Source organism: Oryx dammah, unplaced genomic scaffold, assembly GCF_014754425.2.
Source record: "Oryx dammah isolate SB20612 unplaced genomic scaffold, SCBI_Odam_1.1 HiC_scaffold_20, whole genome shotgun sequence".
Taxonomy (NCBI): Eukaryota; Metazoa; Chordata; class Mammalia; order Artiodactyla; family Bovidae; genus Oryx; species Oryx dammah.
This window is the reverse complement of record NW_024070204.1, coordinates 31,718,815-31,733,412: the sequence shown is the minus strand read 5'-3', so window position 1 is coordinate 31,733,412 and position 14,598 is coordinate 31,718,815. Positions and strand designations below refer to the sequence as shown.

The window sequence follows — 14,598 nt, the reverse complement described above, 5'->3', positions numbered from 1 at the left end:
ACATGTTCAATCCCATACAATTCTCAACTGTCCCTTGCAAGACCAGAGCTGATCTCCTTTTGGCCAAGGCCACAGTGGGGCACCCTGGGGGAAGCCACAGGATACCTACACATCTCATAACAGCCTTCTTTGTGACATTAAACAAATATTTGCCTCTGGTTTGCAGAGTTGGTCTGTGGAGCTGAGTTTTCACACGTATTTGCAGTGTCTGCACCTCTACATTCACGGTGATAAATGTGTTCCCCATGAATCTGAGATTCTTGCTTCATCTCGAAAGAATTTGGAGACGAAGTGATAAGTAAGAACTGGATTTATTTAAAGAGAAACACACTCCACAGACAGAGTATGAGCCATTGCAAAAGGCAAGAGGGCCCTGAAATATGACGTGGTTAGTTTTTATGGACTGGGTAAGTTACACAGGCTAATGAATGGGAGGATTATTGCAATCATTTGGGGGAGAAGAGGCAGGGATTGGAATCGCAGGAACTGGGCCTCTGGCCACTTTTTGACCTTTTATAGTTGGTCTCAGACTGTGGTTGTTGTGCCTGTAGGTGTATCATTTAGCATATGCTAATATACTACATCGGCTTCCCTGGTGGTTCATACTGTAAAGAATCCAACTGCAATGCGGGAGACCTGGGTTCAGTCCCTGGGTTGGGAAGATCCTCTGGAGAAGGGAATGGCCATTCCCTCCAGTACTCTGGCCTGGAAAATTCCATGAACAGAGCCTGGTGGGCTACAGTCCATGGGTCCAACTCTTGCAAAGAGTCAGACATGACTGAACGACTTTCAGTTTCACTTTTTTCAGTGTTTTACATGGTGCTGGAGAAGACTCTTGAATGTCCCTTGGACAGCAAGGAGATCAAACCAGTCAATCCTAAAAGAAATCAATCCTGAATACTCATTGGAAGGACTAATGCTGAAGCTTGACTACTTTGGCCACCTGATGCAAAGAGCTGGATCATTGGAAAAGACCTTGATGGAGGGAAAGATTGAGGGCAGAAAGAGAAGAGGGTGACAGAAGATGAGATGGTTGGATGGCATCACTGATTCAATGGACATGAACTTGGGCAAACTCTGGAAGATGGTGAGGGACAAAGAGGTCTGGTGTGCTGCAGTCCATGGAGTCACAAAGAGTCAGACACAGCTTGATGACTGAACAGCAATGCATTACAATGAGTGTATAATGAGGCTCAAGGTTTACTGAAAATCTAATCTTCCACCATCTTGGACACGGTTCTAACCAGTCTTTGTCATGTCCTATGGTGATGTCAATGGCACCCCACTCCACTCCTCTTGCCTGGAAAATCCCATGGACGGAGGAGCCTGGTAGGCTGCAGTCCATGGTGTCGTGAAGAGTCGGACACGACTGAGCGACTTCACTCTCTCTTTTCACTTTCATGCATTGGAGAAGGAAATGGCAACCCACTCCAGTGTTCTTGCCTGGAGAATCCCAAGGATGGGGGAGCCTGGTGGGCTGCTGTCTATGGGGTTGCACAGAGTTGGACACGACTGAAGTGACTTAGCAGCAGCAGCATGGCGATGTCATTCTTTTAAAGGTCGTGCCCTGCCCCTTACCTCCTGTTTCAGCTGTGCCACCATCCTGACTATACTGTAGGAGCCAACCAAGGAAGCAGTGGCAGTCCCAGTGCATGATAGCAGCCAGCTGTCCCCAGGCATTTACTGTGGGCTTTCAGAGCCAGAGATCACTGTGCAGAACTGGGACTCTGGTACCTTCCATGAATTTTCTGAAGGTAGATGTTCTCAACCCTCAGTCCACAGACAAGAAATTATACTCAACCCTGATTCACATCTTTGAGCAAAGGATGTTGCCAGAGCACCCAAATAAGGTTTAATAATAAGCCAAGGTTTAAAATGCATTTCCTGGGAAAGTGCCTGAGGAGACATACTGGGGCTGGGGACTCTTCTCTGGGACAGGTTTGCTATTCTCTGTCCATGAACTTGAACAACTGGCTAAATCTTTTAGACTGCCATCTCCTTGTCTATAAAATGATAAGGTCTGGAGGTTTCTTAAAGACTTCTTTACATGCTTTCTTTATTGGTTTTCTGGCATTGCCATAATAAAGGTCCACAAATTGGGCAGCTTAAACAGGAATTTATTGTCTCATAGTTCTGGAGGCTAGAAGTCTGAGACAGAGGTGTTAGTAGGGTGGTTCCGTCTGAGGACTGTGTGGGGGAATCTCCTCCATGCCCTCCTTTTAGCTTCTGGTGGTTTGCTGGCAATCTTGGGCATTCCTTAATTTATAAATGCATCACCCCATCTCTGCCTTCATCTTTACATGGTGTTCTCCCTGTGTCCATATCTGTTTCTTTGTCTAATTTTCCCACCTTTTATAAGAACAGAGTCATATCTGGATCCACACTAATTACCTCATCTTAACTTGATTGTCTAAAAAAGATTATTACCAAACAAAATCATACTCACAGGTACTGAGGGTTAGGATCTCAATGTCTTTTGGAGTGCTACAATTCAACTGATAATTCTCAGACCCAAATTCTTGCCCTGGAAGCTATGGAGCTGGCCTTCTCTCTGCAGTCTGCCTGATACTGGTTTTCTCTTGTTTTGCTGTAGGAAGGCAGGAAGACAGATGGAGGCATAGCCTAATGACCCCCTTCCAACTGCAATACCAAGCAAGTCATTTTATTTCTCTGAACCTCAATTTCCTCATCTATAAAATGGGAACAATAGGTTTACTTAGAGAAGTGAGTGAGCTAAAGCAAAGAAGTACTCAGTTGACATATGGTAAACGATCAACAAAGGAGAGATATTATTGTCATTTATTCCTACTCCGCAGTAAAGAATCCGCTGACCAATGCAGGAGATGCGGGTTCGATTACTGGGTCAAGATCCTCTGGAGAAGGAAATGGCAGCCCACTCCAGTATTCTTGTCTGGGAAAATCCCAGGAACAGAGGAGACTGGCAGGCTACAATTCATGGGGTCACAAAAGAGCTGGACATGACTTAGCCACTAAACAACAACAACAACAACATTCCTATTGAGTCATAGTCAACATTCCTATTAGCGATTCCTAACCCTGACTACACGTTAGCATTATCTCAGGGAATTTTCAAAAGCTCTTAGTGCCCAGGCCCCACTAGAGATTCTGACTCAATAGATCTCGGATGAGATCCAGGCATGATATATTTAGAAGCTCCCTGGTTTATTTTATTATGCAAACAGGATTGAGAACCACAAGAATAAATGAAAGAGTGGAAAACACCCATGGAAAATCTCAACGCAGTTGAAAGTCAGAAGAGGCTGACCTGAAGCTACTTGTCCAGATTAGCAGAGCTGCCAGAAACAGCTCTTAGAAAACTTGTGAATGAGGTGACCTAGATTTCAGAGACATGTCTTACCTTGTAGTCTCCCTGTAGAATGTTTTCCAGGCTTCCCTGATGATGGAGCATCCCCATTGAGAAACCCTAGGCCTTTTCTCCCACAGTAATCTGCCATATACTTGCTCGTCCGGAAGGCCTAAGAGCTGTCCTTCCCCAGCCTCTTGCTCCAGATCTGTTCAAAAATACTCTGTTAAGAATTAATGCCAGATAATAGCTTGATGTGCTGCCTTCCCTGGGGATATCTGCTCAAGAGCGTTCATCAAAGAACTCAAAAAATCCTCCAGGGGTACATTCTGGACATCTAAGGGAAGACTTATGAAGTGGGGATGGCCGAGTTTCTTACACTCCACTAGGGTAGAGCCTCTTGATGCAAGTGAAAGAGGAGAGTGAAAAAGTTGGCTTAAAACTCAACATCCAAGCATCTGGTCCCATCATTTCATGGCAAACAGATTGGGAAACAATGGAAACAGTGACAGACTTTATTTTCTTGGGCTCCAAAATCACTGCAGATGGTGACTGCAGCCATGAAATTAAAAGACGCTTGCTCCTTGGAAGAAAAGCTATGACCAACCTAGACAGCATATTAAAAAGCAGAAACATTATCTTTCTGACAAAGGTCCATCTAGTCAAAGCTATGGTTTTTCCAGTAGTCAGGTATGGATGTGAGAGTTGGACTCTAAAGAAAGCTGAGCGCTGAAGAATTGATGCTTTTGAACTGTGGTGTTGGGGAAGACTCTTGAGAGTCCCTTGGACTGTAAGATCATACCAGTCAATCCTGAAGGAAATCAGTCCTGAATATTCATTGGAAGGACTGATGCTGAAGCTGAAGCTCCAATAATTTGGCCGCCTGATGTGAAGAACTGACTCACTGGAAAAGACCCTGATGCTGGGAAAGACTGAAGGCAGGAGGAGAAGGTGATGACAGAGGGTGAGATGGTTGAAGGACATCACCTACTTGATGGACATGAGTTTAAGCAAGCTCCAGGAGTTGGTGATGGACAGGGAAGCCTGGCGTGCTGCAGTCCATGGGGTCACAAACAGTCGGACAGGACTGAGTGACTGAACTGACTGAGGGGGGAGCTGTCTGCTTGGAAGAAGCATTACTCCCAAGACCCCTGTGTTTGTGAACCAGAGAACTTTTATTTAACTGATTCCCTCTCTCGCTCCATCCTCCACACTGAATCCTTTCTATGCCCAAGTGTGGGCTCTAGAAGCCGCTGTTCTGGCGGAGGCAGGAATGAGGTGTCCTGCAGCGAGAGATGGCTTTTGGTTCCCAGGCCCCTTTCGCTGAGTGAGGAGGACAGCTGTGAGCAGCTTCCCCCCTCTTTCCAGGGGCTGTCACCTCATCCTCAGGCCTGGCTTCCCCTGCTGTGGCTTCCTACAGTGCTCCCCTTGTCCTCTTAACATCACACATACTGGCCACTCACTGCCTTTAATGCCCAGGGTCTCTTCTCATGGGGGAGGACAGTGACTTTGTGTTACTTGAGTGAATGAGCACTATTAAATAAAATGATATGGAAATAGAGGCAGTTTTTAACGGCTAAACTATGTGAGTTCTCTTTATTATCACAAAGAGCTTAGTGAGACTTCCCTGGTGGTCCAATGGTTAAGAATCTACAATGAAGAGGACATGAGTTCAATTGCTGGTTGGGCAACTAAGATCCCACACGATGCACGGCAACTAAGCTGTGCCACAACCCAAGAAGCCAGCTCACCGCAAGGAAGACCCAGCAGGCCAAGAGAGAAAAAAAGAGTTAGGAAAGTCCACCCTCTCTTTGGCTGAATTCATTAAAATGTGGCAAGCATCCTAAAGGCAATGACAGTCTTCTCCAGCCTGATCTACTTGGAAGAGGGTGTTTGGTTGGAATCTTTGCATTTCTTTCATTTTAATCAAGAATGTGTCAGAAGGAAGAGGAGCCAGAGACAATTTTCTTTTAATATGAAGCAGGATGTCGGATATTTATCTGGCCAGAAGCGACTTCATCCACTTTGATCTAACTCTGGCTTTTGAAAACTCCAGGGAAAAGGAAATGAAACCTAGGATGGGGAGATGCTTTTGCTAAACCCAGAGACTCTGAACCTGAATCCAGCTCAGCGTTCTGGAGTCACCCAACTGCCTTCTGCTGCAGGAGCCAGAACGGCAAATGAGTTCCTTTAAGTGGGGGAAATATGAACTGTATAATGAGAGCACATAGCTCTCTCGATGGCCCTGAACACGTTCCCACTGCCATTTCAGACGGAACTGATGCAGTTAAGTCCGAATTTCCTGGCAAGCCCGGGAGGAGTTTTTTCCAAAAGGCATCTTAGACCGCAAAAGCGCAGCCTTTCCATGTCTAATCGCAAAAGCAAACCGCTGGACACATGCTGCCTGTTTCCAGCTGGTTGTGTATGTTCCCTTCACACTTTCACAAAAAAACGTGCCAAGGTGTGACATTTATGAACCCCACCAACTGGGAGCTGTGCACACAAATCGTTTTGCCTGTGGTGTGGGAAAGTGATGAATGGGGCCCCTTCTGCCCGCGGAGGAGGACCGCTCTCCCTCTGGCTTGCCTGCTGCCTTATTTATTACACACTGAACTATAAAAACCGCCCGGCCAGAGGCAGCTCTGATCTCCAGCCCCTGGCGCTTGCCCGAGGAGACCACGGCGCCCAGAGCCCCAGCCGTCTTCCCCGGGAAGCTCTGTGGCTCTGTTGAGAACCATGCTGGGGAGGCAGCTCGTCTATTGGCACCTTCTGGCTTTGCTTTTCCTCCCTTTTTGCCTGTGTCAAGATGAATACATGGAGGTGAGCGGAAGAGCTAATAAAGTGGTGGCGCGAATAGTGCAAAGCCATCAGCAGACTGGCCGTAGCGGCTCCAGAAGGGAGAAAGTGAGAGAGCGGAGCCATCCTAGAGCTGGGACTGTGGATAATAACACTTCTACAGACCTAAAATCCCTGAGGCCGGATGAGCTACCGCCCCCCGAGGTAGATGACCTAGCCCAGATCACCCCATTCTGGGGCCAGGTACTCGGAATTCTCTTTTAAGGGTTACTGTCAAAGCTTCATGAGTTCTGTTGTCTTTGCTTTTTTTTTTTTTTTTTCAGCTGTGATTCCCGGGAGCAGTGCTTTCCAGAAGCTGGCTGAACTGCTTGAGGGTCTCTCTCTCTGGCTTGCTGTGGGATGCTAGGGGCGCTGGCAGTGTGCGTTAGACACTCAGCAGAGGTAGCACTGATATACTGAGATAAAGAGAAGCCACAGACGCCCCATCAGAAAGGGGAGTGGAGCATCAGCCCTGCGCTGCTGTGATTTTGTTTCTTGCTCTGCTGGTGTGGAAAGGAGGAGGAGAGCTGACCTTTGCCGATAGACAGGTTGCTGGAGATAATCATTTACAGATCATAAGTTGGATTTTCTTAATTCTTCCTGGCAGACAGAAGCTGCCCTTTGAGTTTTTCATTTGATTTGCAAGTTTACTATGACATTTCATGCCAGGCTTGATTATTTGATTTAATAGCACTCTAGGTTACTAAGTCTCTACTTTCAATTTGTTTTGAAAAGGACCAAAGAGTTAAAACAAAAACATATATCTGTATTTAAAATGCAGACCTCATGCTATTGTATGATCGAGTGCCTAATAATCAGAGGATTTGTGTAAAATGCTGAGTATAAGCTCAGCATCTAAGGAGGCATCTTTAACTCTTTCAGGGTGGTGTGGGAGTGAGTTAATGTTTTAGTGTAGTGAATAGCAAATTGACGAAACTCAATTTCATTGAAAACATTATGAACAGGAAGAAATAGGTTTTTAAATGTCTAACATTTTTTAATTTAAAAAATTTAATTGAGGTATATATAACATGATATTAGTCTCAGGTGTACAACATAAGGAAGAAGCAGATTTTGATTTGCCTTCCAGGAATCAGCATGATGAAATCAGATGAGGGGGCAAGGAGAGTTACTCTGAATTATATGATTTTTTTTTTTTCCCATGCAAAAGCAAGAGAGTTTTTATTACCAAGCTCGAGCTGGGGCTCCCACCGATACCGACGCAGCAGCTATAGGGAGGAGCCCTGAGCTCTGGGTTACATTGCTTATATAGGGTATTATCGCGTGAAAAATTTGAAAAATGGGAGTCTCCCAGTCTGATTGGTCACCTTCTGGTGAAGGGTGAATTATATGATTTTTGAACAGGTAAATTTTACTATAAAAATTAACTGCTTCTGGTAGCTCAGCTGGTAAAGAACCTGCCTGAAATGTGTGAGACCCCAGTTCGATTCCTGGGTTGGGAAGATCCCCTGGAGAAGGGAACGGCAACCCACTCCAGTTTTCTGGCCAGGAGAATCCCATGGACAGAAGAGTCTGGTGGGCTACGGTCCACGGGGTCACAGAGTGGGACATGACTGAAGTAACCGAGCGTGCAAAGCAATTGAGCATGCACACACACATGCAATGGATAGGCCCTGAAAACGTCCATGCAGTTGAAATCTCAACCTTTCCAACCACAAACTGAACATGTGGGTTGAGACCGGCAGAATGATCACACCAAGATCACAGGCAGAAGCAGCTGTGAATCTGAGACAAACCTGGACTTCTAACTTGACCACAGATATAGTTGTTCAAACCGTTCTGTGGGGCTTGGTTGAATTTGTGGAGCAGCGGGAGAAAAGATAAACTCTATACACAGTCCTGTTGTTTGTTTATTTATTTATTTTGGCCACGCTGTGTGGCAAGTGAGATCTTAGTTTCCCAACCAGGGACGAATCCGTGTCCCCTGCAGTGGAAGTGAGAAGCCCTAACCACTGGACCACCAGGGAAATCCCCAGTCCTGCTTTTTGAAAGCCACTTTTAGAGATTGTCCTTTCATCTGACAGTCTTTTGGCTGAAGAGTGATTAATACTGATTTGTGTTTATCAGTGGTGAAGATGTCTGTGCTTTTGTCTGAGCCTTGATTTGGACTTTCCACTTCAGTAAATGGGCTCTCTGCTGGATCCTTGTTGGCCATGGCGGTGTGAGCCCCCAGAGGCAGCAGAAGGCAGATGTGGGCTGTCATGGGTCATTATTTCTTGGCACCCAGCAGGCCACTGAAATTCAAATTACTTTTCTGTTCCATGCTGCCTGCTAGTGGCCCTAGGCATCTAGCATATTAAAATCAGATGAGGTGGGTAAGAAGCCACTTTGGAGTTTCCTTTTTTTTCTTTTGAAGGGGAGTGCTTTTAAACTCCCTTGGATTCCTGCAGTATTTGCAAATCAGCCCCCAACAGGAGTTACTGTGGAGATTTAGCCACTGATACTCTAGAAGTTTTAGTACAATTCTCTGCCCATGGATATGGAGCCCCATGTTGAACTTAGGATTTTTCTGTATGCTTCCTTCTTTCCTCACTCTCCCCACTTCCTGCCTCTTCTCTTAATCCTCATTCACTCCTTTACCAATCTTTTTTTTTTTTTTCCTTCACCAATGTTTTCCCCATGCTTCTCCTGTGAGTCACATTTTAGGATGGGGATAAATACACTCAAGCTTCTATTGCTGAACAGTTCTGAAAGGCTCTCATGGGGATAAATTAACAGATAATTCAATACCATGTGATAAAGTTCACACACAAAAGACTGTTGGGAGGAAAGGGTCAGAATGGCGGTAGCTGTTGAGTTGGATCTCAAAGGATGAGACAAAAAGGATGGCTATTCACAGAAAAGATAAATTTGTGTGACGGGAAGAGCCTTGAGAGAGCCTGGAGGAGTGGGTGTCAGTGGCGTGCCTGGGCTGTGGGAGGAAGACACCCATGATTTTAGTGCCGTTTGATGGATTCTGTTGACTGGTTAAAAAGCTTAGACCTTATTTTGCAAGCAGAAGTTTTGTTTGTGCATAGCGGGGCAGTGAAGTCAGGGTTGTATTCTAAAAAGAGGACTCTGGCCATAGAGTTTGTGCAAGATGTGTAGAGGTGAAGGACCACTCTCCCAGGGAGACCTGCACTCCCTTTTCCTGGCATTTTCTTCTCTGCAGCTCTTCAGCATTTCCATTTTATCAGCCTTCCCTGCTCTTCCTTGGCGCCTGTCTCTCCCTCCTCCACTTCCCTTCACTTTCTTTCTCTTCGCTTTTCCCTTTCCACAGGAGCCGTAGACCCTTTTTCCTGAAGTCATTTCCCAAGAGTAGAGCTTCATTCTCGGTAGCTGCTCCTAGGCCTACATCTACAGAATAGATGGAACTTGTCTTAGGGACCTTCTTCCTCCCATACCACACATTTGCATGAACTTCGTGCTCAAATTTGACCTAATTTTGGGAAAAGAGTCGATAGCAAGGTGACCTGCAGAACTACCTAGTATGTGAATCTCCCTTACCTGGGAGAAAACTTCTCAACTAACACATCCTGTCCAACTTGTTTTAAGGGTCACAGACATTGTTGCATTTGATTGATTTTTGAAAGACCAGTCCAGAGGGAGGACCATGTTGTGAAATGTTGCAAGAGGGTTCTTAGGATGGGGCCCACATAGTGACCAGAAATCTCTCCCTGTTTTGGTGGCAGCTCTGTGCTCTCAACTTCCCTGATGGCTCAGTGGTAAAGAATCTGTCTAGAAATGCAGGTGATGCAGGAGACACGGATTCAATCCCTGGGTCAGGAAGATCCCCTTGAGAAATGGCAACCCACTCCAGTATTCTTGCCTGGGAAATCCCACAGACAGAGGAGCCTGGCGGGCTACAGTCCATGGAGCCGTAAAAGAGTCAGACGCAACTTAGCGACTAAACAACTGTGCTCTCAAAGTGCTTGGGTGTGCACCTCATCTCTTGCTAATTTCCTGTGCCCAGACACTAAACTTCAAAATAAAAGCTTTCTAAGTCACCATCTGAGGCTTTGGGAAAGACTTCAGTATCATTGTTTGTGTTATAGAGCTGGAAGGAAATTTCATGACCATTTTTACCCTGTCCTCTAATTTAGCGGACAAGAAAAATGATGTCTGGGAGAAAATGACTTCATGAAAGTCACACAGACCTGTAATGGGAGTTCTGGTTCCAGTCCAGTTCTCTTTCTGACATTCTTGGTTGTCTCAGTTTTTCAATTCTATTTTTAAATAAATGGTTCCACTTCAGGATTTTCCCTTATCCCCACCCGTCTCCTTCCCTTAAATTCATTATTGGCAGAGCTTAGAATTTCTTGGAGCTTAAAAATCTGTATTTCATATTAGCAAAATCATACCAGGAAATTACAGAATACTTACTCCTCAGATTTCATCTTTGGATTAGAAGGTGGGGCAGTGCTGTGGTATCTGACTTTCCAAGTGTCTGAAATCCCTTGTCTCCAACCAATTGCTTTAGCTAATTTTCTTTTCCTCCACCAGTTTTGTAGAAGGTTTTCGTAGACTCCCATACCTGTCCAGGGTTGGGTCTGAGGGGCTGAAGACTAAACCAGGAGATTGATCCAAATCCTAGCTCCTGAAACCTTGAGTTTGGGCTCTCAGCTGTTGCAGCTTTTGCTGGACTACAGATGAGGCGCTTGTTTCTTAATATTGTAACTAGATGGGAACCTGTTTAAATAAAAAAGAAATAAGAGTCAGGGAAAAATTCTAGCTTGTTTTATGTTTTGTTTATGCAAATTTAGTTTTTTAAAATAAGTTTTATCAGAGTATAGTTGATTTGCAATGTTGTCTTAGTTTCAGGTGTAGAGCAAAGTAAATCAGTTATGCATACACATATACATGGGGCTTTCCAGGTGGTGATAATGGAAAAGAACCTGCCTACTAGTACAAGAGACATAGGAGACTCAGGTTCAATCCCTGGGTTGGGAAGGTCCTCTGGAGGACGAAATGGCAACCCACTCCAGTATTCTTGCCTGGAGAATCCAATGGACAGAGGAGCCTGGAAGGCTCGTAGGGTTGCAAAGAGTAGGCCATAACTGAAGCAACTTAGCACACATACACTCTTTCTTTAAATTTTATTTATTTATTTATTTTATTTTTGGCTCCACTGGGTCTTCATTGCCATGCACGGGCTTTAGCTAGTTGCTGTGAGCGGGGACTACTCTCTAGTTGTAGTGTTTGAGCTTCTCACTGTGGTGATTTCTCTTGTTGCAGAGCATCAGCTTTAGGACACATGGACTCAGTGGTTGTGGCTCACAGGCTTAGATGCCCCACAGCACATGAAATCTTCCCTGATCAGGGATCAAACTGGTCTCTTGCATTAGCAGGCAGATTCTTAACCAATGGACCACAAGGGATGTTCTATCCATTCTTTTTTAGATTCTTTTCCCATATAGGCAATTACAGAGTATTGAGTAGAATTTGCTGTGCTATAATTGTCTAGAGGTGCAACAATGTGAAGCACTGATCCATTGTTCTGCTTGGATTTCTAATGACAGAGAAAACTTGAATTTTAAATGACTTCTTCCTCCCTCCTTTTCTTCATTTCTCTCTCTTCCTTCCTTCCTCTCTCATCCTATCCCTTCCTTTTAAAAAATGAATCCCTTAGCAACAATATGCTATTTTCAAAAAAAACCTTTGATTTTTAATTGGTGTCAAGAAAAGTTTCCACAAGTTTTTTGTATGCTATCTATAATTAAAAGTTGTCCATTTAGAAGACTCAAAGTTTTACAAATGACTCTAACTCTTCTGCCGTTCAACTTCTACCAAATCTCTACCTCCTTGACAGTAAGCCCAAATTTTAGACATTTATCATTGAATAAGTAATAGTTGAACTCAGAGTCATATTTAAATACATTTAATATTCATTAAGCAAGGCTTCAACAGTTCGTGAACCGAGAACTTTCAGATGTTCAAGCTGGATTTAGAAAAGGCAGAGGAACCAGAGATCAAATTGCCAACATTTGTTGGATCATAGAAAAAGCAAGAGAGTTCCAGAAAAACATCTACTTCTGTTTCATTGACTACACCAAAGCCTTTGACTGTGTTGATCACAAGAAACTGGAAAATTCTTCAAGAGATGGGAATACCAGACCACCTGACCTGCTTCCTGATAAATCTGTATGCAGGTCGTGAAGAAACAGTTAGAACTGGACATGGAACAACAGACTGGTTCCAAATCAGGAAAGGAGTACCTCAAGGCTGTATATTGTCACCCTGATCATTTAACTTATATGCAGAGTACGTCATATGAAATGCCAGGCTGGAGGAAGCACAAGCTAGAATCAAGATTGCTGGGAGAAATATCAATAACCTCAGATATGCAGATGACACCACCCTTATGGCAGAAAGTGAAGAAGAACTAAAGAGCCTCTTGATGAAAGTGAAAGAGTGGAGTGAAAAAGCTGGCTTAAAACTCAACATTCAGAAAACTAAGATCATGGCATCCAGTCCCATCACTTCAAGGCAAATAGAAATGGGGAAACAATGGAAATAGTGACAGACTTTATTGTTTGGGGTTCCAAAATCACTGCAGATGGTGACTGCAGCCATGAAATTAAAAGATGCTTGCTCCTTGGAAGAAAAGCTATGGCAAACCTAGACAGCATATTAAAGAGCAGAGGCGTTACTTTGCCCACAAAGGTTCATCTAGTCAAAGCTGTGGTTTTTCCAGCAGTCATGTATGGATGTGAGAGGTGGACCATAAAGAAAGCTGAGCACCAAAGAATTGATTCTTTTGAACTATGGTGTTGGAGAAGACTCTTGAGAGTCCCTTGGACTGCAAGGAGATCCAACCAGTCAATCCTAAAGGAAGTCAACCCTGAATATTCATTGGAAGGACTGATGCTGAAGCTCCAATACTTTGGCCATCTGATACGAATAACTGACTCATGGAAAAGACCCTCATGCTGGGAAAGATTGAAGGTAGGAAGCGAAGGGGATGACAGAGGATAAGATGGTTGAATAGCATCACTGACTCAATGGACTTTCTATCCTGATTCAAATAATGCAATAATCGCTTAAATTTTCAAGTGGAATATAAAACAGACCTGCATGTTAAAGGCAGAAGTTTAAAAAGGTGAAATTGTTTCAAGTTGTAAATAATTAATAATAACTTTTTGGAGTCATGAATTTTAATTTTCTAAGGCAATTTTTGTGTGCTGTGACTGTTGGAAAAACTAGAATTGCAATTTAGAATTTCTAAGAACTTTTAATGCAGTAGTATCATGAATATACATAGTCTTAATTACTGTATTTGATGCTGGTAATTTTATCATTTGTGGGTCATCTACTCAGTCTAGCTATGTCTGAGACTATAGACAGTTGGAAAAGAAAAGGAATGTTTCCAAGTCTACTTCTGAAGGAGATTTCTCTTTTCTCATAGCTTCCGGAACATACTTTCTAGAAACACTGCCCCGATCCTCCGCTCCCACTCCCACTTTCCAAGGAGCCTATTTTTCTACCCACTCTATTCTTTCCTTTGCCTTCTGATCATCACCTCACCTGAGCTATTACCTGACTCCTTTGCCATTGACATACCCACCCCACACCTTCTTTTCTGATGTTGTTGTGGGTTGTTTGGAATTAAACTTACCTAGGGACCAAAGCCAGAAGAAATTCAAAAGTTCTAATTACTCACATGTACCTTTCTTTGAAGTTTCTCTTTGTGTCTTTTTTTTTTTTTTTTTAAGTCTCCACAAACCGGAGGACTGCCCCCAGACTGCAGCAAGTGTTGTCATGGAGACTACAGCTTCCGAGGCTACCAAGGCCCCCCTGGACCTCCTGGTCCCCCTGGCATTCCAGGTAAGGATGAGAGAGATGCATTATTTCCGGCCTACTTGCAGACCATACCAAATCAGGAGCCAGGGGTGAACCTCAGTGATCTGGGATCGCTTGTGTATGATCCAGAGCTCGCGCGTGGAAAATCCAAAAGAGAGTGGGGTAGGCAACTGAGCTTACTGAGTTCATGAGAAAGATGTATATAAGATAGAGTATTTATTATCCATACCACTCGCAGAATCCCACAGGCATTAGGCATACTGGGACCTCAGCCTACACGGCAGGAGGCCCTTCACCAGCGTGGAGTGTGAAATCACGAGAGCTTAACAGGTTCAAACATTTGTCTCAGTGTTTCTGCCACTGAGGGCACTCTAGATCTAGCCTTCTGGGGATTGAGAGTGGGGAGGAGAGATTGCTGGTTTGGGTTACAGTCATCTTCACAGTCCTTTTCACTGAATGACACATCCTTCTGTTTGATTCTAGGTCTAGCTGAGTTTGTCTTCCTCTAGCCTCTAGGCGCTCCATGCTCAGCTGTCTCTCAGTTGACCCTTGTACTTCTCTTGGACTCATGGGAACGTTTTTGGGCTCCAGCACCAGATGGCGGCACGGGGTGTGCTGTCAAGCTCCACTGGGTCCCT

At 44.4% G+C, this 14,598-nt stretch overlaps 1 protein-coding gene across 3 annotated transcripts in view; it reads left to right on the top strand.

The window, feature by feature from the left end:
* The first annotated feature begins 5,881 nt into the window (after window positions 1-5,881).
* C1QTNF3 (C1q and TNF related 3) overlaps window positions 5,882-14,598 on the top strand; it is a 29,676-nt gene continuing 20,959 nt past the window's right edge. The window contains exons 1-2 of one of the 3 annotated variants that reach the window (XM_040262295.1): window positions 5,882-6,364; window positions 13,873-13,984. In XM_040262295.1, coding sequence (XP_040118229.1) covers window positions 6,062-6,364; window positions 13,873-13,984 — 415 coding nt within the window. In that variant the 5' untranslated portion in view covers window positions 5,882-6,061. The remainder of the gene's footprint in view (window positions 6,365-13,872; window positions 13,985-14,598) is intronic. The other 2 variants (XM_040262296.1, XM_040262297.1) reach the window with 2 other exon arrangements.